The sequence below is a fragment of the Micropterus salmoides genome, unplaced genomic scaffold (assembly GCF_014851395.1).
Source record: "Micropterus salmoides isolate LMB-PRFRI ecotype aquatic unplaced genomic scaffold, ASM1485139v1 Ms_hic_scaffold_9, whole genome shotgun sequence".
NCBI lineage: Eukaryota > Metazoa > Chordata > Actinopteri > Centrarchiformes > Centrarchidae > Micropterus > Micropterus salmoides.
In genome coordinates this window covers 5184063-5209051 of record NW_024044681.1, presented here as the reverse complement: position 1 = coordinate 5209051, position 24989 = coordinate 5184063, and the positions used below count along the sequence as shown (strand labels likewise).

Sequence of the window (24989 nt, the reverse complement as noted above, 5' to 3'; positions counted from 1 at the left end):
TCCCTCACCTGTCTGTTTACCTGTCTCTCCCTCACCTGTCTGTTTACCTGTCTCTCTCCCTCCTCACCTGTCTTTCTCTCTGTTGACCTGTCTCTCTCTCCCTCACCTGTCTGTTTACCTGTCTCTCCCTCACCTGTCTTTCTCTCTGTTGACCTGTCTCTCTCTCCCTCACCTGTCTGTTTACCTGTCTCTCCCTCACCTGTCTGTCTCTCTGTTTACCTGTCTCTCTCCCTCCTCACCTGTCTGTCTCTCTGTTGACCTGTCTCTCTCTCCCTCACCTGTGTGTCTCTCTGTTGACCTGTCTGTTTACTTGTCTCTCTCCCTCACCTGTCTGTCTCTCTGTTTACCTGTCTCTCTCACCTGTCTGTCTCTCCCCCTCACCTGTCTGTCTGTTGACCTGTCTCTCTCCCTCACCTGTCTGTCTCTCTGTTGACCTGTCTCTCTCTCCCTCACCTGTCTGTTTCTCTGTTGACCTGTTTGTTTACCTCTCTCTCCCTCCTCACCTGTCTGTCTCTCTGTTGACCTGTCTCTCTCTCCCTCACCTGTCTGTTTACCTGTCTCTCCCTCACCTGTCTGTCTCTCTGTTGACCTGTCTCTCTCCCTCACCTGTCTGTTTACCTGTCTCTCTCCCTCACCTGTCTGTCTCTCTGTTGACCTGTCTCTCTCTCCCTCACCCGTCTGTTTACCTGTCTCTCCCTCACCTGTCTTTCTCTCTGTTGACCTGTCTCTCTCTCCCTCACCTGTCTGTCTCTCTGTTGACCTGTCTCTCTCTCCCTCACCTGTCTGTTTACCTGTCTCTCCCTCACCTGTCTGTTTACCTGTCTCTCTCTCCCTCACCTGTCTGTTTACCTGTCTCTCTCCCTCACCTGTCTTTCTCTCTGTTGACCTGTCTCTCTCTCCCTCACCTGTCTGTTTACCTGTCTCTCTCCCTCCTCACCTGTCTTTCTCTCTGTTGACCTGTCTCTCTCTCCCTCACCTGTCTGTTTACCTGTCTCTCCCTCACCTGTCTGTCTCTCTGTTGACCTGTCTCTCTCTCCCTCACCTGTCTTTCTCTCAGGTGCCCTGCAGCAGAGCGGATGTGTTTGCGAGTCGTCAGCTGTCGATGGTAGAAAAGAGGAAGTTGATGCGTTTCCTCACTTCCTGTGTAGAGGAGACGGAGGAGCAGCGGGGTGAGACACCTGCAGACATCATCAGTTGAGACACCTGTCCCCACCTACATATTTAACATAATCTATCAGGCCTCGCTGTGCATTGTGGGTAATGAAGTCCTTTATCCCTCCAGCCTACAACGGTCGGCCATATTTGGAATTCCTGTGTGACCAGCAGCTTGGTGACAACCTGCAGCACTTCCTGCTTCACTCCATTGCCATGGTAACAGAAGACACGCCCACAGAGGTGGGCCTCGCCTCCACACGTCACTTTTTGCGCTGCCTGGGTCGCTATGGCAACACACCCTTCCTGTTTCCTGTCTACGGCCTCGGAGAGATACCCCAGTGTTTCTGTAGGTGAGGACCTGTCTTACCTGTCTGTCTGTCTACCTGCCTACAGTGTCTCTCAGAGTTCACCCCTCACATCTTTGTAAATATCTGATTATATCTTTTCATGTTTCAACACAGAAGAAATTACCCTTTGCTCCAATGTAAAGTAGTGAGTGTGCAGTTTGGGCCCAATTTGGACATTTTCACTGAGGGGTGTCCTCACTTTAGTTGCCAACGGTTTAGACATTAATGGCTGTGTGATGTGTTATTTTGAGGAGACAGCAGATTTACACTGTTATACAAGCTGCACTACTTTACACTGTTATACAAGCTGCACGCTCACTACTTTACACCGTTATACATGCTGTACGCTCGCTACTTTACACTGTTATACAAGCTGTACGCTCACTACTTTACACTGTTATACAAGCTGTACGCTCACTACTTTACACTGTTATACAAGCTGCACTACTTTACACTGTTATACAAGCTGCACGCTCACTACTTTACACTGTTATACAAGCTGTACGCTCACTACTTTACACTGTTATACAAGCTGCACTACTTTACACTGTTATACAAGCTGCACTACTTTACACTGTTATACAAGCTGTACGCTCACTACTTTACACTGTTATACAAGCTGCACTACTTTACACTGTTATACAAGCTGCACGCTCACTACTTTACACCGTTATACATGCTGTACGCTCGCTACTTTACACTGTTATACAAGCTGCACGCTCGCTACTTTACACTGTTATACAAGCTGCACGCTCACTACTTTACACTGTTATACAAGCTGTACGCTCACTACTTTACACTGTTATACAAGCTGTACGCTCACTGTACGCTCACTACTTTACACTGTTATACAAGCTGCACTACTTTACACTGTTATACAAGCTGCACGCTCACTACATTACACTGTTATACAAGCTGTACGCTCACTACTTTACACTGTTATACAAGCTGCACTACTTTACACTGTTATACAAGCTGCACTACATTACACTGTTATACAAGCTGTACGCTCACTACTTTACACTGTTATACAAGCTGCACTACTTTACACTGTTATACAAGCTGCACGCTCACTATTTTACACCGTTATACATGCTGTACGCTCGCTACTTTACACTGTTATACAAGCTGTACGCTCACTACTTTACACTGTTATACAAGCTGTACGCTCACTACTTTACACTGTTATACAAGCTGTATGCTCACTACATTACACTGTTATACAAGCTGTACGCTCGCTACTTTACACTGTTATACAAGCTGTACGCTCACTACTTTACACTGTTATACAAGCTGTACGCTCACTACTTTACACTGTTATACAAGCTGCACTACTTTACACTGTTATACAAGCTGCACGCTCACTACATTACACTGTTATACAAGCTGTACGCTCACTACTTTACACTGTTATACAAGCTGTACGCTCACTACTTTACACTGTTATACAAGCTGTACTCTCACTACTTTACACTGTTATACAAGCTGCACGCTCACTACTTTACGCTGTTATACAAGCTGCACGCTCACTACTTTACACTGTTATACAAGCTGTACGCTCGCTACTTTACACTGTTATACAAGCTGTACGCTCACTACTTTACACTGTTATACAAGCTGTACGCTCACTACTTTACACTGTTATACAAGCTGCACTACTTTACACTGTTATACAAGCTGCACGCTCACTACTTTACACTGTTATACAAGCTGTACGCTCACTACTTTACACTGTTATACAAGCTGTACGCTCACTACTTTACACTGTTATACAAGCTGCACTACTTTACACTGTTATACAAGCTGCACGCTCACTACTTTACACTGTTATACAAGCTGTACGCTCACTACTTTACACTGTTATACAAGCTGCACGCTCACTATTTTACACCGTTATACATGCTGTACGCTCGCTACTTTACACTGTTATACAAGCTGTACGCTCACTACTTTACACTGTTATACAAGCTGTACGCTCACTACTTTACACTGTTATACAAGCTGTATGCTCACTACATTACACTGTTATACAAGCTGTACGCTCGCTACTTTACACTGTTATACAAGCTGTACGCTCACTACTTTACACTGTTATACAAGCTGTACGCTCACTACTTTACACTGTTATACAAGCTGCACTACTTTACACTGTTATACAAGCTGCACGCTCACTACATTACACTGTTATACAAGCTGTACGCTCACTACTTTACACTGTTATACAAGCTGTACGCTCACTACTTTACACTGTTATACAAGCTGCACGCTCACTACTTTACACTGTTATACAAGCTGCACGCTCACTACTTTACACTGTTATACAAGCTGCACGCTCACTACTTTACACTGTTATACAAGCTGTACGCTCACTACTTTACACTGTTATACAAGCTGTACGCTCACTACTTTACACTGTTATACAAGCTGTACGCTCACTACTTTACACTGTTATACAAGCTGCACTACTTTACACTGTTATACAAGCTGTACGCTCACTACATTACACTGTTATACAAGCTGTACGCTCACTACTTTACACTGTTATACAAGCTGCACGCTCACTACTTTACGCTGTTATACAAGCTGTACGCTCACTACTTTACACTGTTATACAAGCTGCACGCTCACTACTTTACGCTGTTATACAAGCTACACGCTCACTACTTTACACTGTTATACAAGCTGCACTACTTTACACTGTTATACAAGCTGCACGCTCACTACTTTACACTGTTATACAAGCTGTACGCTCACTACTTTACACTGTTATACAAGCTGTACGCTCACTACTTTACACTGTTATACAAGCTGCACGCTCACTACTTTACACTGTTATACAAGCTGTACGCTCACTACTTTACACTGTTATACAAGCTGCACGCTCGCTACTTTACACTGTTATACAAGCTGCACGCTCACTACTTTACACTGTTATACAAGCTGTACGCTCACTACTTTACACTGTTATACAAGCTGTACGCTCACTACTTTACACTGTTATACAAGCTGTACGCTCGCTACTTTACACTGTTATACAAGCTGCACGCTCGCTACTTTACACTGTTATACAAGCTGCACGCTCACTACTTTACACTGTTATACAAGCTGCACGCTCACTACTTTACACTGTTATACAAGCTGTACGCTCACTACTTTACACTGTTATACAAGCTGTACGCTCACTACTTTACACTGTTATACAAGCTGTACGCTCGCTACTTTACACTGTTATACAAGCTGCACGCTCGCTACTTTACACTGTTATACAAGCTGTACGCTCGCTACTTTACACTGTTATACAAGCTGCACGCTCGCTACTTTACACTGTTATACAAGCTGTACGCTCGCTACTTTACACTGTTATACAAGCTGTACGCTCGCTACTTTACACTGTTATACAAGCTGCACGCTCGCTACTTTACACTGTTATACAAGCTGTACGCTCGCTACTTTACACTGTTATACAAGCTGTACGCTCACTACTTTACACTGTTATACAAGCTGTATGCTCACTACTTTACACTGTTATACAAGCTGTACGCTCACTACTTTACACTGGAGCAAATTGTAATTTCTTCAGTGTTGAAACATGGAAAGATAGAATCAGATATTTACAGAAATGTGAGGTGTGGACTTAAATGTAGTAATAACAGCAGGTAGCTGTGTTGTTTAACTACAGGAAGTGTTCACGTCCTTCAGTGACAGAAGGAGTTCACAGAGCTGGATGTGGAAATGAGTGTTTTCTGGTTTAAATAAACGTTCACATGTTTGTTCCTCAGCAGTATAATGTTGATCTGCTGCAGGGATATCACTACAACCTTACTACTGATAGTACTGTTTTATGCTACTACTGTGTCTAGTACTTCTACAACTACTACTACTGCTGTTACTACTGCTACAAGTAGTGCTGCTCAAACTACCACTGTATTACTACTGTGTACTGTTGTGGGCGGCTCAAGAGGTAGAGCGGGTTGTCGGTTAATCGGAAGGTTGGCGGTTCAATCCCTGGCAAGACACTCCAAATTGACCTGGTGGCTGTTCCACCAGTGTATGAATCTTAGGATCAGTGCATGAATGTGTGTGATTGGTGAATGCAATGTAGTAAAAGTGCTTTGAGTGGTCGAAAAGACTACACAAATACGGAATATGCATATACATGTTGTGCCGCTACTACTTCAATTCCTATATGTCAGTACTGCATTAGTACCCCAGCTGAATGTACTGCAGTAGTACTTCATGAAGTACCACCAGCCACTCGTTGACGTCTGTAGTTTCCAGAGGCAGATCAGTTGGTTGTCATGGTGACCGCTACTGTCTCATCAGACCTGATCATGAATATTAATGTGGAGGGTGTCGCCCAGGGCTCGTCTCATTTACATATTAGATGATACTCAGCGGATATTACTGCTCAGCTGAGACACGCTAACACACACACGCTAACACACACACACCTTTTGAGCTGATCAGAAACCGTGCTGCTGCGTTCTGAACCAGTTTCACTGCACAAGCTGGAAGAGCTGCCGGGAGGGGCTGCTGTTCAATCTCACGGGACAGAAACTTCTGCACACACACCTGACCTGACGTGGACACACACACCTGACCTGACCTGACGTAGACACACACACCTGACCTGACCTGACGTAGACACACACACCTGACCTGATGTGGACACGCACACCTGACCTGACGTGGACACACACACCTGACCTGACGTGGACACACACACCTGACCTGACCTGACGTAGACACACACACCTGACCTGACCTGACGTAGACACACACACCTGACCTGACCTGACGTGGACACACACACCTGACCTGACCTGACGTGGACACACACACCTGACCTGATGTGGACACACACACCTGACCTGACGTGACGTGGACACACACACACCTTACCTGACCTGATCTGACGTGGACACACACACCTGACCTGACCTGACGTGGACACACACACCTGACCTGACCTGATGTGGACACGCACACCTTTGAAGTGGACACACACACCTGACCTGACGTGACGTGGACACACACACACCTTACCTGACCTGACGTGGACACACACACCTGACCTGACCTGACGTGGACACACACACCTGACCTGATGTGGACACACACACCTGACCTGACGTGACGTGGACACACACACACCTGACCTGACCTGACGTGGACACACACACCTGACCTGACGTGGACACACACACCTGACCTGATGTGGACACACACACCTGACCTGACGTGACGTGGACACACACACACCTTACCTGACCTGACCTGACGTGGACACACACACCTGACCTGACCTGACCTGACGTGGACACACACACCTGACCTGACGTGGACACACACACACCTGACCTGACGTGGACACACACCTGACCTGACCTGACGTGGACACACACACCTGACCTGACGTGGACACACACACACCTGACCTGATGTGGACACACAAACCTGACCTGACCTGACGTGGACACACACACCTGACCTGACGTGGACACACACACCTGACCTGACCTGACGTGGACACACACACACCTGACCTGACCTGACCTGACGTGGACACACACACACCTGACCTGACGTGGACACACACACCTGACCTGACGTGGACACACACCTGACCTGACCTGACGTGGACACACACACCTGACCTGACGTAGACACACACACCTGACCTGATGTGGACACACACACACCTGACCTGACGTGGACACACACCTGACCTGACCTGACGTGGACACACACACCTGACCTGACGTAGACACACACACCTGACCTGACGTGACGTGGACACACACACACCTGACCTGACCTGACGTGGACACACACACCTGACCTGACCTGACGTGGACACACACACCTGACCTGACCTGACCTGACGTGGACACACACACCTGACCTGACCTGACCTGACGTGGACACACACACCTGACCTGACCTGACGTGGACACACACACCTGACCTGACCTGACCTGACGTGGACACACACACACCTGACCTGACCTGACGTGGACACACACACACCTGACCTGACCTGACGTGGACACACACCTGACCTGACCTGACGTGGACACACACACCTGACCTGACCTGACGTGGACACACACACACCTGACCTGACCTGACGTGGACACACACACACCTGACCTGACCTGACGTGGACACACACACCTGACCTGACCTGACCTGACGTGGACACACACACACCTGACCTGACCTGACGTGGACACACACACACCTGACCTGACCTGACGTGGACACACACACACCTGACCTGACCTGACCTGACGTGGACACACACACCTGACCTGACCTGACGTGGACACACACACCTGACCTGACGTGACGTGGACACACACACCTGACCTGACCTGACGTGGACACACACACCTGACCTGACCTGACCTGACGTGGACACACACACCTGACCTGACCTGACGTGGACACACACACACCTGACCTGACCTGACCTGACGTGGACACACACACCTGACCTGACCTGACGTGGACACACACACTTGACCTGACCTGACGTGGACACACACACTTGACCTGACCTGACGTGGACACACACACCTGACCTGACCTGACGTGGACACACACACACCTGACCTGACCTGACGTGGACACACACACCTGACCTGACCTGACGTGGACACACACACCTGACCTGACCTGACGTGGACACACACACCTGACCTGACCTGACCTGACGTGGACACACACACCTGACCTGACCTGACCTGACGTGGACACACACACACCTGACCTGACGTGGACACACACACCTGACCTGACCTGACGTGGACACACACACACCTGACCTGACCTGACCTGACGTGGACACACACACCTGACCTGACCTGACCTGACGTGGACACACACACCTGACCTGACCTGACGTGGACACACACACACCTGACCTGACGTGGACACACACACACCTGACCTGACCTGACGTGGACACACACACACCTGACCTGACGTGGACACACACACACCTGACCTGACCTGACGTGGACACACACACACCTGACCTGATGTGGACACACACACACCTGACCTGACCTGACGTGGACACACGTGTGTGTGTTGTAATTTCCCTTTGTCTCTACAGTTAATGCTTTGTTTTCTTTTCACCAAGGACACACACTGTAATTAACACACGAAGACAGATCGCTGTATGTCATCAGTGTGTGTGAGACTGTGATTTATGAAGTGAGCTGAAATTTCATTATGTTATTAAGTAGGGGGGGGGGAACCACAGCTGACTGTGATTGGCTGAAACATCTGTCAATTAAGGCAGCCATTAAAGAGGTGGTGTTATGCTTTTTGGCTTTTTCCCTCTCCTTTATTGAGTTATTAACCTCCCGAGAGGGGAGAGAGGGAGGGAGGGAGAGAGGGAGGGAGAGAGAGAGGGGAGGGAGAGAGAGAGGGGAGGGAGAGAGAGAGGGAGAGAGAGGGGGAGGGAGAGAGAGGGGGAGGGAGAGAGAGGGGAGGGAGAGAGAGAGGGGGAGGGAGAGAGAGAGGGAGGGAGAGGAGAGAGAGAGGGAGGGAGAAGGGAGGGGGAGGGAGAAGGGAGGGAGAGGGAGGGAGAAGGGAGGGAGAGGGAGGGAGAGGGAGAGAGGGGAGGGAGAGAGGGAGAGGGAGAGAGAGGGGAGAGAGGGAGGGAGAGGGGAGAGGGAGGGAGAGGGGAGAGGGAGGGAGGGGAGGGAGAGGGGGAGAGAGAGGGAGAGAGAGAGGGAGAGAGAGAGGGAGAGAGAGAGAGGGAGAGGGGAGGGAGAGGGGAGGGAGAGGGAGAGAGGGAGGGAGAGGGAGAGAGAGAGGGAGAGAGAGAGAGGGAGAGGGAGAGAGAGAGGAGAGAGAGAGAGGGAGAGGGGAGGGAGAGGGAGAGGGGAGGGAGAGAGAGAGAGAGAGAGGGCGAGAGAGAGAGAGGGGAGGGAGGCAGCCTACACAATATCCACACAGAGGTACAGACAGTAAAGGTGATGTTGCTATAGACTAAATGAAAAATGGTACAGATATTTATAATAGTGTTAATGATAACAATCGTAATGTTAATGATTATAATAACAATAATAACAATAGCAACAATAGACCGAGCCGGTCGGCAACACGTACGGCTGAACCCGAGCCGTTTACCGGCTTCTCGCCGACCCGCCCTTCTCTGCTTCTGATTGGCTAGTAGTCCTTAATTAGGAACTGAGCATGTGCAACTCCCAACAAAGATCATTTAGAGACAAGATGTATCACTCCATAGCTAAAACGAAGCCTTCAACACAGGCTGGAAAGAGGAGCTGCAGCAATGTGCAGTAGGACAAAAATATAACCATGGAAACCTGCTCTGAAACAACCTCTAAATAAGATTCTGAACCTGAGAGTGAGCAGAACACCACCTCTTTAACCCCACTCAGTATCTTTTTAATAGAACTTTCATTCTGAAAATCTGCACTCACATAACAGCTGATTTAACATTCACACCCATGGCCAAAAGTATGACACACCTGTTGCTTATTGGATGGTACTCTGACTCGCCTATTGCTGATTGGCTGATTCCTGTTGCTGTGTGTTTCAGGATGTGTGCTGTGTTCGGAGGAATCTACTGTCTGAGACACTCGATCAACTGTCTGCTGGTCGACAAGGACACCAACAGGTACAAATACTACTCACTATAGTACTGATGAGGGGTGGTGATGGAACAGTGGATAAGACACATGCCTTTGGTGTACGAGACCCAGGTTCGATTCCCACTGCAACACCTCCACCAATGTGTCCCTGAGCCCCTTAACTTAGCCCCTCGCTGCTCTTTAAAAAATGTGTTTTTCATCAGAGCGAGGACTAAAGCTAAATGAGTCAAATGTAATGAGAGTGTACTGCTGTTCAGAGTACTGATACTGCTGTTCAGAGTACTGATACTGCTGTTCAGAGTACTGATACTGCTGTTCAGAGTACTGATACTGCTGTTCAGAGTACTAATGCTGCTGTTCAGAGTACTGATACTGCTGTTCAGAGTACTAATGCTGCTGTTCAGAGTACTAATGCTGCTGTTCAGAGTACTGATACTGCTGTTCAGAGTACTAATGCTGCTGTTCAGAGTACTAATGCTGCTGTTCAGAGTACTGATACTGCTGTTCAGAGTACTAATGCTGCTGTTCAGAGTACTGATACTGCTGTTCAGAGTACTAATGCTGCTGTTCAGAGTACTGATACTGCTGTTCAGAGTACTGATACTGCTGTTCAGAGTACTGATACTGCTGTTCAGAGTACTAATGCTGCTGTTCAGAGTACTGATACTGCTGTTCAGAGTACTAATGCTGCTGTTCAGAGTACTAATGCTGCTGTTCAGAGTACTGATACTGCTGTTCAGAGTACTAATGCTGCTGTTCAGAGTACTGATACTGCTGTTCAGAGTACTAATGCTGCTGTTCAGAGTACTAATGCTGCTGTTCAGAGTACTGATACTGCTGTTCAGAGTACTAATGCTGCTGTTCAGAGTACTAATGCTGCTGTTCAGAGTACTGATGCTGCTGTTCAGAGTACTGATGCTGCTGTTCAGAGTACTGATACTGCTGTTCAGAGTACTGATACTGCTGTTCAGAGTACTGATACTGCTGTTCATAGTACTGATGCTGCTGTTCAGAGTACTGGTGTTACTACAGTAACCTGTCTGCCTGGTCATCTTAAACACAGGACACCTTTGGGCAGGTAAGAGACTGCAGCAGTAAACTTTGTGGACGAGCTAGACACACTGCTGTCTTCAGTCCTAGATCATGACTGTCCGTTACTCGTCCTCGTTGACATGAACATTGACATATAGACTCCCCCACCTGCAAGCTGTCATCAGAATTCACCATTCACCATTTGTCAACCCCAGTCCTTAAAAAACCTGGTCTGGATCCCACTTCCCTTAATAACTACCGCCCAATATCCAACCTCCCCTTTCTGTCTAAAACCCTCGAACGTATAATCGCCTCACAATTACAAACTCATCTCCATGCCAATAACCAATTTGAACACTTCCAATCTGGTTTTCGCCCCCTCCACAGCACAGAAAATGCTCTCCTCAAAGTCTTCAATGACCTCCTCACTTCTGCTGACACTGGTTCCCTCAACATCCTTATTCTTCTTGACCTGAGTGCAGCCTTCGATACTGTGAGCCATAACATCCTGCTCACCAGACTCCAAGACCTTGGTATCGAAGGTACTGCACTCACCTGGCTCCGTTCCTACCTTTCCAACAGATCCCACTTCATCTCTCTTCATAACCACACCTCTGCTACAGTCACAGTCCCCCAAGGCGTTCCCCAAGGCTCCGTACTCGGCCCCCTTCTCTTCATCATCTACATCCTCCCCCTTGGTCAGATACTCCACCACTTCAACCTGAACTTCCACTGTTATGCCGATGACACCCAGATCTACCTCAGCACCAAATCCCCCCACAATCCCTCTCTCTCCCACATCAACTCCTGTCTGTTAGCGATTAAAACCTGGATGCAAAACAACTTCCTCAAACTAAACAGCAATAAAACAGAATTCCTCCTCATAGGCTCCAAATCCACTCTCAGCAAAGCCAATAACCCCACTCTCACCATCGACGGCACCATTGTCTCCCCATCTCCCCAGGCCTTCAACCTTGGTGTGATCTTTGATTCAACCCTCTCCCTTGAGCCCCACATCTGTCATGTCATTAAAACCTCCTTATTTCACCTTCGAAATATTGCCAAAATCAGACCCTCACTCACACCCTCTGCTGCTGAAAGACTCATTCACACCTTCACATCCTCACGGCTGGACTATTGCAACTCACTATTCCTTGGTATCAACTCAATCTACATAAAAAGACTCCAACTGGTCCAGAACTCTGCCCCACGACTCATCACCTGCTCCAAATCCTGGCACCACATCACTCCAGTCCTAAAACAACTACACTGGCTTCCCATTTCTCACCGGATCACATCCAAAATCCTGGTCCTTACCTACAAAGCCATTCACCACCAGGCCACTTCATACCTCACTGTCCTCCTCTCCCCCTACCAACCCTCACGGTCCCTCAGATTCACCTCAGCCGGTCTCCTCTACGTCCCCAAGTCCAAGCTCAGCAGTCTTGGGGAAAGAGCCTTTTCCAGGGCAGCTCCCAGGCTCTGGAACTCCCTCCCCCATGAGATCCACACCTCTGAGTCCCTCACCATTTTCCAGTCCCGCCTTAAGACCCATCTCTTCTCCTCTGCCTATCCCTAGCTGTTTTATTTTTTGTTTGTTTTTGTCATGTTTCTTTATCTGCTCTGTAAAGCGACTGAGTTCGTGAAAAGCGCTATACAAATTCAATTTATTATTATTATTATTATTAAACCCAGCAGACAGGTGTGACCTTCCTGAGCCCTGATTGGACGATAATTTATGACCAGTAAAATATTCAATTTATGGAGAGGAAATTAACATCATAATTTAACCTCCTCCTCCTCTGATAGATGACTCTCTCTCTCTCTCTGTCAGTCAGTGTCTCTCTGTCATTATTTGCTGCCTTGTCAGTTTCCTGATTAAATGACTGATTGATTGCACACAAGCGCGCACACACACACACACACACACACACACACTCAGGTGTTGCCATCACTTCTGAGGACATCGCATAGACTTGCATGTATTTCCTGGAGTCTCCACTCTGACACTTAGTGACCTGAGTAACACCAGGTCCTGCCGCTCAGCAGCCATCTTGGTAAGGCCTCCTGTTGGTTATCTGGGACCAGCAGAATCAGGTCTGTCTCTAAATGAATGGGCAGAGACATAGAACTGCTCTTTCACTGGTCAACAGGACATGAAACCTGCATGAATCAGCAGGAAAACCTGAAACGGTTTGATGACTTTGCCCTAAAATAAGGTTTAAAAAGTGTTCTTCCCCGCAGGTTATACTTCTGCTACACGTGTGTGGTAGACCCAGGGTCCAAAGTTAGCACCAGCTGGCAGATTTACCTCATCACTAGCCAACAAACAGTGGTAATCTTCTGAGTGGCTGACGGACTTTGAGCATTCACTAGCCACTGTTAGCGGCTCCCGTTAGCGGCTCCCGTTAGCAGCTCCCGTTAGCAGCTCCCGTTAGCAGCTCCCGTTAGCGGCTCCCTTTGACTGCTTCTGTTAGCCGCTCCCATTAGCCGCTCCCGTTAGCTGCTCCCGTTAGCTGCTCCCGTTAGCTGCTCCTGTATTTGGAAATGCTAACGATGCTAAAGCAGCAGTGAGACACACGAGGACCGCTCGCTGTGTGTGTGTGTGTGTGAGATGTTTATGTGTGTGTGTGACCTTCTAGTGCTGCTGGTGCACAGTGTGTGTCAGAGGTTATGGATGAGCTTTAGTGCGCATCATTATTCCCAATAATAGGTTTCAGCAGCGCTTCAGTTTGTGTGTGTGTGTGTGTGTGTGTGTGTGTGTGTGTGTGTCAGACACCCTTGGAGGCTGTGGTTTCTAGATCAATCACTTTCACATTGAAATAAAGATTTAATAGTGATCCTCAGATCGGAAAAAAAGGAACTCAGTTTGACTGACTGCAGGAAGCCGATGAGATCTAAAGTCAGCTGCAGCTCAGTAGAAACACGTATATCAGCAACACTTGTGATAAATGGTTCAAGTTTCTCTAAAGTAAATGTTGTTTCCTCAGTCTTTTTTCTCAGTGAACTGAATGTCTCGAACTGAAACGGAGATGAACATTATGTATGTGTGCGTATGTATGTGTGTATGTATGTATATATATATATATATATATCGGATATTAATCAGAAGAATAATGGGATCAGCAGGTAAAATAATTATTGTAGCAGTGTAGGTGAAGCAATTTCTTTTGCACCTCCCTTCTGTAGAATTAACGTTACTAAGCACTTCGTTTGTTTGCTTTACTAACCTCAGCTCCTCCGTGGTCACCACCGTCCAGTCACATGCAGCCGCAGGATAAAGTATGTGAACCTTTGGAACCACCTGGATTTCTGCTTAAATTGGTCATATAAAGTGATCTGAGTCCCAGCAACAGACAAACACAGTCTTAATACCACAAACAATTATATGTTTCCATGTTTTTATTGAACACACCGTGGAAATGGTCACAGTGCAGGCTGGAAACAGGATGTGAACCCTTGCATGGAATAACTGTAATAACCTCAACCAAACGTTTCCTGTAGCTGCAGATCCGACCTGAACAACGGTCATTAGGAAGTTTGGACCGTCCCTCTTTACAAATCTGTTTCAGTTCAGCAGTATTCTTGGGAGGTCTGGTGTGAACCGCTCTCTTGCCACAGCATCTCAATCGGGTTGAGGTCAGGACTCTGACTGGGCCACTCCAGAACGCGGACTTTGTTCTGCTGAAGCTGTTCTGTTGTTGATTTACTTCTTGTCCTGTTGCATCACCCATCTTATGTTGAGCTTCAGTTGGTGGGCTGAGGGCCTCAAATTCTCCTGCAAAATTTCTTATAAACTTTGGAATTCATGTTTCCATTGATGACAGCAACCCTTCCAGGCCCTGACCATGATGCCCCCTCCACCATACCTCACAGGTGGGATGAAGTTTTGATGTTGGTGTGCTGTGCTTCTTGTTTAGTGTTTGTTTTTTATAGGGCAGCTCTAACCAACACCAGTAATCTCATCTCACTGATTGGCTGACTCCTGACTCCATTTAGCTTTTAGAGAAGTCATTAGCCGAGGGGTTCCCATCCTGTTTCCACCCTGCACTGTGACTGTTAACGCGGTGTGTTCAGTAAAAACAAATAATGTGTGTGTGGTATTAGTCTAAGCAGACTGTGTTTGTCTGTTGTTGTGACTAGTGTTGTCACAATACTGGAATTTCTAACTTCAATAAAATACCTTGAAAAATACTACGACACGGTCGCTGGGTTTGATGCTGGAATTTGTGAGCGGGTTGTATTGAAGCTGAAAGGAGGTGTGAAGTTTCTATGAGGTGCTGATTGACACCCTGCTGATCCCCAAACACATCATGCAGTCCCACATACAATAAACATGTGGCCCTCAAGGCCCCTGAAAGCCTGTGGCCCGGGGCCACCAGGTGGTAATCCAGCCTTGAGCTGGACAAACAAGAACGCCCTTGTTGTCGGTTAAAGTTCCGTCTGGATCTGCGTACCTGTTGATCTTCTCTTCATCAGTGACATCATTCCCCTTCTTTCAGGTGTAAGGCGGTGATAGACAGTCGAGGACAGCGAATCAGCTGCAGCCATTTTGTGGTGGAGGACAGCTACGTGGGGGCGGAGCGGAAGAGGATGGCCACACCTGCCAGGTCAGGACCAACCAATCACCAACCAGGAAACTGTTTAACTTAGCAGCTACACAGGAAGCACCGACCATCATTAGCCATTTACCAACCTGAGCTCTCGATACAGAGGAGGGTCTGATGCTAACCTGTCTGTCTGTCTACATGTCTGTCTGTCTACCTGTCTGTCTACCTGTCTGTCTACCTGTCTGTCTACCTGTCTGTCTGTCTACATGTCTGTCTACATGTCTGTCTACATGTCTGTCTCTCAGGTTCCTCTCCAGAGCGGTTCTGATAACAGACAGCTCCGTTCTGCCCAGTAACTCAGACCAACAGGTAAATCATCATAATTAAACTTTTGTTCAATCTTTATTTGAAACCTTCCAGGTGAGCAGCAGCAGCTCTGTGTGGTTTTAAGATCCACCTCGCTGGTGAAGCTCAGGTGAAGCTCAGGCGAGACTCAGGTGAAGCTCAGGTGAAGCTCAGGTGAGACTCAGGTGAAGCTCAGGTGAAGCTCAAGCGAGACTCAGGTGAGACTCAGGTGAAGCTCAGGTGAAGCTCAGGTGAGACTCAGGTGAAGTTCAGGTGAAGCTCAGGTGAAGCTCAGGTGAAGCTCAGGTGAAGCTCAGGCGAGACTCAGGTGAGACTCAGGTGAAGCTCAGGTGAAGCTCAGGCGAGACTCAGGCGAGACTCAGGTGAGACTCAGGTGAAGCTCAGGTGAGACTCAGGTGAAGCTCAGGTGGAGACTCAGGTGGAGACTCAGGTGAGACTCAGGTGAAGCTCAGGTGAGACTCAGGTGAAGCTCAGGCGAGACTCAGGTGAAGCTCAGGCGAGACTCAGGTGAGACTCAGGTGAAGCTCAGGTGAGACTCAGGTGAAGCTCAAGCGAGACTCAGGTGAAGCTCAAGCGAGACTCAGGTGAAGCTCAAGCGAGACTCAGGTGAAGCTCAGGTGAGACTCAGGTGAAGCTCAGGTGAGACTCAGGTGAAGCTCAAGCGAGACTCAGGTGAAGCTCAAGCAAGACTCAGGTGAAGCTCAGGTGAAGCTCAGGTGAGACTCAGGTGAAGCTCAGGTGTGAACTCCTCTTCTTTGGTCCCACAGTGACTTAAAACTTTGGTTTGCTGTTCTTTAGAGAGTTAGCTCACAATGCTAGTAGTGCTAATGAGCTGGTCAGAGGTCTGATCAGGAAGTTGAAGCTTCAGGCCAGAGGTCAGCGTGTCCTTCAGCCCCAGGGAATTATGGGAAGGAAACAGATCAGAGGAGACATGAAGTCAAAAAAGAGTCTTCATCTTCATCACACACAGTAACACACAGCTCACTAATGAGGTCGGAGTTAAATATTGAAGTATTGAATTAAGTTTGGTCGGAGAATTATGATGCTTCATAGATCTTCTGCTGTGTGTGTGTGTAGGCCTGCAGTGCTCCGTAATAAGATGGAGTTAATCTCTGAGGAGGTTTTTCCTTCATTAAAGACGTTCTACCTGTGTGTCTCGTCAGGTCTCCATGGTAACGGTTCCTCCAATAGCAGCAGGGAGCCCGGCGGTGAAGATGGTGGAGCTGTGTCCGTCCACGATGACCTGCATGCCTGGAACATGTGAGACGGTTTATATACGACGTCTCGGCGTCTCTCTCTGTCCTCCAGTGAATAACAACAACAACATTAATCATCACCATCTAATAAGCTCACAACTGAAATGATAATTGTAATTATTATAATTGCCTTTATGCTGTTACAGCGTTACAGGGTTAACTAACAGATACCAACTTTGTTGATTACTCACGTTAAGACAATATTATTTTGTTGAATTATGCAAATGAGGCAGTATTTAATGAAATATGTGCTAATTTGCATATATTTCAAGAAGTGAAATGTGAACTCTGGATGAAGTCGGGTTCAAAATGATTGTTTTATTTTGTCGACACATCAGACGGAGCCTGGATTTCTCTTTATTATTTCATAAACCAGACAACGCAGTCACGGACCTGTTCTGGTAATAAAGTGTTCCATAATCCCGGCTGTGAAGGATTTCTGAACAAACCTTCAGGGTACAGTCAGGAAGGAACAGCCTATTATCAACAACATTATGTCTCAAACAACAGTCTGACCTGCAGACGGCTAAACCAGGAAGTGTCCGAGCACATCACATGTCGCGTCTGAACCAATCGCCACCTTTCAGGAGAAACCTCCAGACAACCTGCAGGAAGACAAACTGGATGTTTTCCCTCTGTGGTCCGAGAGAAGACGTGGGTGCCGACACCTCTCAGCTGACCCGATCCTGATGAAACCATGGTTGTGTCTCCTCTCAGATCGTCTCTGGATCAACTTCAGCTCTCAGCCTCTCGGTTCTGTTGTCTGTCATCTTTGTACTGAACATCTAAAGCCTCGCCGCTCCTCGCCGTCTTCATGTTCCTGGGTCTTTTTCTTAGAACACTGAAAATGCTACGCTGTTATTCAAGGGTGCTTCAGGAGGGTTTTGAGCTCCTTGCGTAGGGTTTTGAGCTCCTTGCGGAGGGTTTTGAGCTCCTTGAGGAGGGTTTTGGGCTCCTTGAGGAGGGTTTGAGCTTCTTGAGGAGGGTTTTGGGCTCCTTGAGGAGGGTTTGAGCTTCTTGAGGAGGGTTTTGGGCTCCTTGAGGAGGGTATGAGCTCCGTGAGGAGGTATTGATCTCTTTGAGGTGGCTTTTGAGCTCTTTGAGGAGGGATTTGGGCTCCTTCAGGAGGGTTTGAGCTCCTTGAGGAGGGTTTTGAGCTCCTTGAGGAGGGTTATGGGCTCCTTGAGGAGGGTTTGAGCTCCTTGAGGAGGGTTTTGGGCTCCTTGAGGAGGTATTGAGCTCCTTGAGGAGGGTTATGGGCTCCTTGAGGAGGTATTGAGCTCCTTGAGGAGGGTTATGGGCTCCTTGAGGAGGGTTATGGGCTCCTTGAGGAGGGTTTGAGCTCCTTGAGGAGGTATTGAGCTCCTTGAGGAGGGTGATGGGCTCCTTGAGGAGGTATTGAGCTCCTTGAGGAGGGTTATGGGCTCCTTGAGGAGGGTGATGGGCTCCTTGAGGAGGGTTTGAGCTCCTTGAGGAGGGTTTGAGCTCCTTGGGGAGGGTTATGGGCTCCTTGAGGAGGTATTGAGCTCCTTGAGGAGGGTGATGGGCTCCTTGAGGAGGGTTTGAGCTCCTTGAGGAGGGTTTGAGCTCCTTGGGGAGGGTTATGGGCTCCTTGAGGAGGTATTGAGCTCCTTGAGGAGGGTTTGAGCTCCTTGAAGAGGGTGATGGGCTCCTTGAGGAGGTATTGAGCTCCTTGAGGAGGGTTTTGAGGTCCTGTAATAAAGACATGAGGTGTGGAGCAGGAGGAGATGATCAGTGTGTCTGTAGCTGAAACTCAGTGTCCTTGAAGAGAAACTGATGAATGCAGCGACACAAACACTGATTAATGACACACGGGGGGGATCTGCTGCTGCTGCTGCTGCAGTGTGATTGGTTACGGAGTCAGTCGGCTTGAACACCTTTAAAACAAAACATCATTTATCTCAAAACACACACAGCTTTGTGGCCCTATCTTTGTGGGGCCCCTCTCTGGTTCCCAACCTAAACCCAGTTCTACCTCTGAAACCAGGTCCTGACCTCAAACACCCCCTTTAGACTTGTGGGTCAACACAGGTAAAGTGGAATCCCTGTTTTTGGACTCAGTTATAAAGGTCTCACACACACGGGTCAGAGGTCAGAGAGATATTACCCACCATGCACTCTGCTTGTATGGCAGATCCCATTCAGACCACCTGACTGACCCCGGGCCAAGAAACACATCTGACCTCTGTCTCAGACCTGGTGTCTGACTACAGCTGTAGACTGGATCGAAGGCGGCTGTCTCACTTGACTCTGGCAGTCTGCTTTAATGGCCGTTCACGTTCTGCTGCACTGACCAAGACCAGGACGAGACCAAGGACAAGACTAAGACTAAGACCAAGACCAAGGCCGAGACTAAGACCAAGGCCAAGGACGAGACTAAGACCAAGGACAAGACTAAGACCAAGGACGAGACTAAGACTAAGACCAAGGCCAACGATGAGTCCAACGACAAGACTAAGACCAAGGACGAGACTGAGACCAAGGATGAGTCCAAGACTAAGACCAAGGACGAGACTGAGACCAAGGATGAGACTAAGACCAAGGACGAGACTAAGACCAAGGCCAAGGACGAGACCAACGACAAGACCAAGACCAAGGACGAGACTAAGACTAAGACCAAGGACGAGACTAAGACCAAGGCCAAGGATGAGTCCAACGACAAGACTAAGACCAAGGACGAGACTGAGACCAAGGATGAGACTAAGACCAAGGACAAGACTAAAACCAAGGCCGAGACTAAGACCAAGGAAGAGACTAAAACCAAGGCCAAAGATGAGACCAAGGACAAGACTAAGACCAAGGACGAGACTAAGACCAAGGCCAAGGACGAGACTAAGACTAAGACCAAGGACAAGACTAAGACCAAGGACGAGACTAAGACCAAGGACAAGACTAAGACCAAGGACGAGACTAAGACCAAGGCCAAGGATGAGTCCAAGGACAAGACTAAGACCAAGGACGAGACTGAGACCAAGGACGAGACTAAAACCAAGGCCAAAACTACGACCAAGGACGAGACTGAGACCAAGGACGAGACTGAGACCAAGGACGAGACTAAAACCAAGGCCAAAGATGAGACCAAGGCCAAGATTAAGGCCAACGAAGAGACCGAAACCAAGGACAAGACTAAGACCAAGGCCAAGGATGAGACAACGACAAGACCAAGACCAAGGACGAGACTAAGACTAAGACCAAGGACAAGACTAAGACCAAGGCCAAGGATGAGTCCAATGACAAGACTAAGACCAAGGACGAGACTGAGACCAAGGATGAGACTAAGACCAAGGACAAGACTAAGACCAAGGCCAAAGGCGAGGCCAAGACTAAGACCAAGGACGAGGCCAAAGACACGGACGAGACTGAGACCAAGGATGAGACTAAGACCAAGGCCAAGGAAGAGACCAAGAACGAGACCAAGACCAAGGACGAGACTAAGACCAAGACCAAAGAGAGACCAAGGACAAGGACAAGACCAAGAACGAGACCAAGGACAAGACTAAGACCAAGATCAAGGTGTAATGCAGCACGTCCATCGAATTCACAATGAATCCTGTCAATTCAAGGACCCGGAGCTTTACAGCCTTGCCATGCGGTTTGAGGCTTCCGCTTGTAATGTTTTGGTTTTCCACCCAGACCAGATCTGTGATACTGAATGTAGATCTGTGGGGTCCTGGTTCAGGAGGTCTTCAGTCAGGACAAGTCCTCTCCTGAGATCAGAGACCTGGTTCCTTCCTGAACGCAGTCAGGAAACATGTTTCTGAGACACCTCAGATCCTAAACGTCCTCCTGTTGTGAGACAAGATGTCTGACAGGAAGTACCGACGCCTTCGGACTCTGCTGTGGTCATCAGAGGAGGAGGAGGGGTTACTGTAACTCCTCCTCCTCTGCTACCTGGCCTGGCTGCTCTTCAGATCATCTCCCCTGGGCGGCGTTTTGTCCACCCAGATGTTCAGACTTCCTGCGATGAGGTCTGTGAGATAAAGGAGATGAAGTACGTGACCTCAGTCTTGTCTGCATCATCAGGACTAGACCCCCCCCAAGTTTTTATGAAGAGGAAACAGGACAAACAGTAGAAAGCTCAGGAACAGGGGCCCCTTTAAACACCCAAGAACAAACTGACCTCAGGTGCAGGTGTTTAACGAGGTGTTCTCTCTCTGTAGATTTGGTCCACCTCACCTGTCAGTCTGTTGGCTCCGCCTACGAGGACCTGTCGCCGCTGGTTACCAGGATGTTCTGCACGCCAGAGTCACATGACCCAGGTAACTCTCTCTCTCTCTGTGTTGTAAACTTTCTCTCCTCTCTGACCTCGGCTCTTTGTCTTTAACTCGTTCATCATCTTCTTCTTTGCTTTTAATTATTTCACGGTGTTATAACACTCTCTCACACACATACCTGAGGATGGATGGGTTCAGGTGTAAGAGATTCATCAGGTGATGAAGGAGGAGAAAACCTTCTCCGTCAGGTTTCTGTAATATAATATATTCTATAATTATATATTATATATTTGATATTTTTCTCAGGGGATTATTCCTCCATTCCTAAAACTGTTCATCACGTCTTCTCTGAACTCAGAGTGTCGTACTCAGGTGCACTGCTTTACACACATGACTTACGTGAATGACTAATCATTCATGCAGCACACCTGGACACACCGCCGCTCACTGAACAGATCTCTGGCTCACTGCCACAAACAACTGTCTCCACCTGCTGGCATGTAAAGCCGTCTGCTCCCAGCGCTGTTCCACAGACTTCTATTCCTGTCATCATCACGCATAGACCAGTGTGTGTCCGCCTCAATATGATTGCTTTAGTCAACCGAGGGTCAGTGGTCGTGGTGGTGGGCTAGTGAGCGTGTATAGGAAAAATTTAAAATGTCATCAAGTACGCTGTGATGAATTTAACTCCTTTGAAGTTCTCACTCTTAAAGTTGGAGGGCTGCAACCTCATATTTGTTATAATTTATCGGAATTAGGAATTAGTGGACATGACCATATCTGACCACAGATGTATTGTTTTTAGCTGCGATTCGCCTGTTACTCATGCCGCCTCACCAAGCTCTGTGAGTTCTCGCATCTTTAATGAACAAAGTGTTTCAAAGTTTTGCACATTCTTTCAGAGCCAAAGCCAACACCTGTCTGATTCCAACACCAACAATCTGGTCGATCACTTCAATCATATCTGCTTGTCGTCACTAAATATTACTGCTCCTCTAAAGGTTAGGCCTACGTCTAAAGCTAGTAAGCAACCCTGGATAAATGACAGCATTCGCAGCCTAAAAAGGGAATGCAGGAAAAAAATCCAGTCTCCAAGTCCATTACCTCAGTCTGAAGGATTTATTAATTAACTACAATAACATGGTTAAGGATGCGAGAACACACTATTTTTCTGAACTCATTACTACATAAACACAATCCCAGGTTTCTGTTTAAGACTGTGGATCAGCTGGTAAACCCAACCCCTCCTTGTGCCTCAGCTGGAAGTAATGATGACTGTGAATTGTTTTTATCTTATTTTACCAATAAGGTGGTGTCAATCAGAGCCTCTATTACCCCCGCGGCCTCTTACTCAGAGGTTCCTCACCAGCAACAAGAGAGTTTTAACCAGTTTTATCCCATCGACTTGTCTGAGCTTTTAAAAACAGTATCACAAATGAGAGTGTCCTCCAGCCCACTTGATGTAATACCTACACAGTTTTTACTAAAAGTAATAGATTCTGTTGGGCCCCATTTGATCTCTGTTTTCAACAGCTCCCTATCTACTGGTTGTGTCCCTGATTATTTTAAAACGGCTTGCGTGAACCCACTTTTAAAGAAACCTGGTTTAGATCCCTCCCTCCCACATAATTTTAGACCAATTTCAAAACTGCCTTTTATTGCAAAGATTCTAGAAAGAATTGTGTCCAAACAGCTGCTCACTGTGCTGGAAAATAACAAAATATTGCTGAGTTCACTTAACAACTGCCTTTGTGAAGTTAAAAAATGGATGTCAAATAATTTCCTCCAGCTGAACTCAGACAAAACAGAAATCCTGGTCATCGGGTCCCAGCAGATGGCAAATCAAATACTGACATATGTGTGTGTGTTAATCTGACATTTCGTTCCTTCCTGTTTGATCTCACTGAGCCGACATCAGGTCGCTTCAGCGGTCATGTGACGCAGTGTGACGATGTGAGCTGGTTCCTCCTCCTGTCCATTCTGGATGTCCAGCTGATGACCCCTACCTGCAGGGGGCGGGGTTTACACCTGCAGGGGGGGCGACGTCCTCCATCTTCATAAACCAGTTCAGATTAGTTTCAGAACCTGAGAATCAAAGTCAATAACAGGTGTGAAGACGTCTCACTGTGTCTGAGAATATATGGAAGCACTTATTAAAGGTACAACAGGTACATCAGCACATGCAGGGGGCGGGGCTAATGCCTCTCTGACAACAGCTGCTCTTTTGTCTGATTGATGTGAAATGTTTTCATGTCTTTAATAAAGCAAGTAAATAACTGGACACCTACCTGTCTGTCTACCTGTCTCTCTGCAGAGGACCGCCCTTCCGTCCTCTGGTGTCTCTACTTCAACATGGCCGACGGTTCTGGGCTGGAGGTCGAAGGTCACGACCTCCCATCTAACGTGTACGTGTGCTCTGGCCCGGACGGCGATCTGGGACACGAACACGCCGTCCGTCAGGTGAGACTCACACACCTGGCAGAGCGCTCCGCTCACTGCTGATTGGCTGCTGCTGGTCGGCTGGTTGCCATGGTTACACAGGTGATGTGGCACAGAGGTCAGAGTGTGTGACGATAGACAGGATCTGTTGACGTGAAGTGAAAATGTTTTAAAGATGGACGTTAAAGTCTTTATTGTATCCTTTTTAATCCTGTAACTGACCCTGAACCAGTTTAAGCAGCTGTACGGAGTCTGAGCTGCTCCTCCTGCTCACTTCACCTCCTTCTGTTCAGGCCCAGGCCATCTTCCAGAAGGTCCTCCCTGAGGAGGAGTTCTGTCCTCCTGCTCCCAACCCTGAAGACATCATCTACGACGGAGACAACACCTCCTCCTCCACCACAGGAGAGGAGGAGGACAAGGACGGAGCAGGAGAGGAGGAGGAGGCGAAGGAGGAGGCGCCAGAGGAGCAGCAGATCTTTCATCCTGAGGAGTAACAGATAGAAACTTTACAAACAAACAAACCTTCCATAGAAGCCAAAAGCTCCTGCAGTGCATTGTGGGTTAAAGTTACCTTCATTGATCGTCTTTTATAATTTGTGTCATTTCAGCTTCTGTCGTATTTAAATCTGTCAAACATTAAAGTGTCAACGTGAACTCTGCTGTCCTCTCCGATTATTCATCACTATTCAAACAAGAAGGTCCAGGCTTCAGACCTGTGGATGAGCAGGGTTCAGACCTCTGAGCGGGCTTCAGACCTGGGGATGAGCAGGGTTCAGACCTCTGAGCGGGCTTCAGACCTGGGGATGAGCAGGGTTCAGACCTCTGAGCGGGCTTCAGACCTGGGGATGAGCAGGGTTCAGACCTCTGAGCGGGCTTCAGACCTGGGGATGAGCAGGGTTCAGACCTCTGAGCGGGCTTCAGACCTGGGGATGAGCAGGGTTCAGACCTCTGAGCGGGCTTCAGACCTGGGGATGGG

At 47.9% G+C, this 24989-nt stretch overlaps 1 protein-coding gene across 4 annotated transcripts in view; it reads left to right on the top strand.

The window, feature by feature from the left end:
• The window catches only part of chm (CHM Rab escort protein), a 35145-nt gene extending 10478 nt beyond the window's left edge, over window positions 1–24667 (top strand). The window contains exons 9-17 of one of the 4 annotated variants that reach the window (XM_038708779.1): window positions 1058–1169; window positions 1283–1505; window positions 10084–10161; window positions 15670–15777; window positions 16023–16086; window positions 17247–17343; window positions 21521–21619; window positions 23889–24034; window positions 24307–24667. In XM_038708779.1, coding sequence (XP_038564707.1) covers window positions 1058–1169; window positions 1283–1505; window positions 10084–10161; window positions 15670–15777; window positions 16023–16086; window positions 17247–17343; window positions 21521–21619; window positions 23889–24034; window positions 24307–24507 — 1128 coding nt within the window. In that variant the 3' untranslated portion in view covers window positions 24508–24667. Of the gene's footprint in view, window positions 1–1057; window positions 1194–1282; window positions 1506–10083; window positions 10162–11554; window positions 13096–15669; window positions 15778–16022; window positions 16087–17246; window positions 17344–21520; window positions 21620–23888; window positions 24035–24306 lie in introns of those variants that run through there. The other 3 variants (XM_038708778.1, XM_038708776.1, XM_038708777.1) reach the window with 3 other exon arrangements.
• Window positions 24668–24989: the final 322 nt, after the last annotated feature.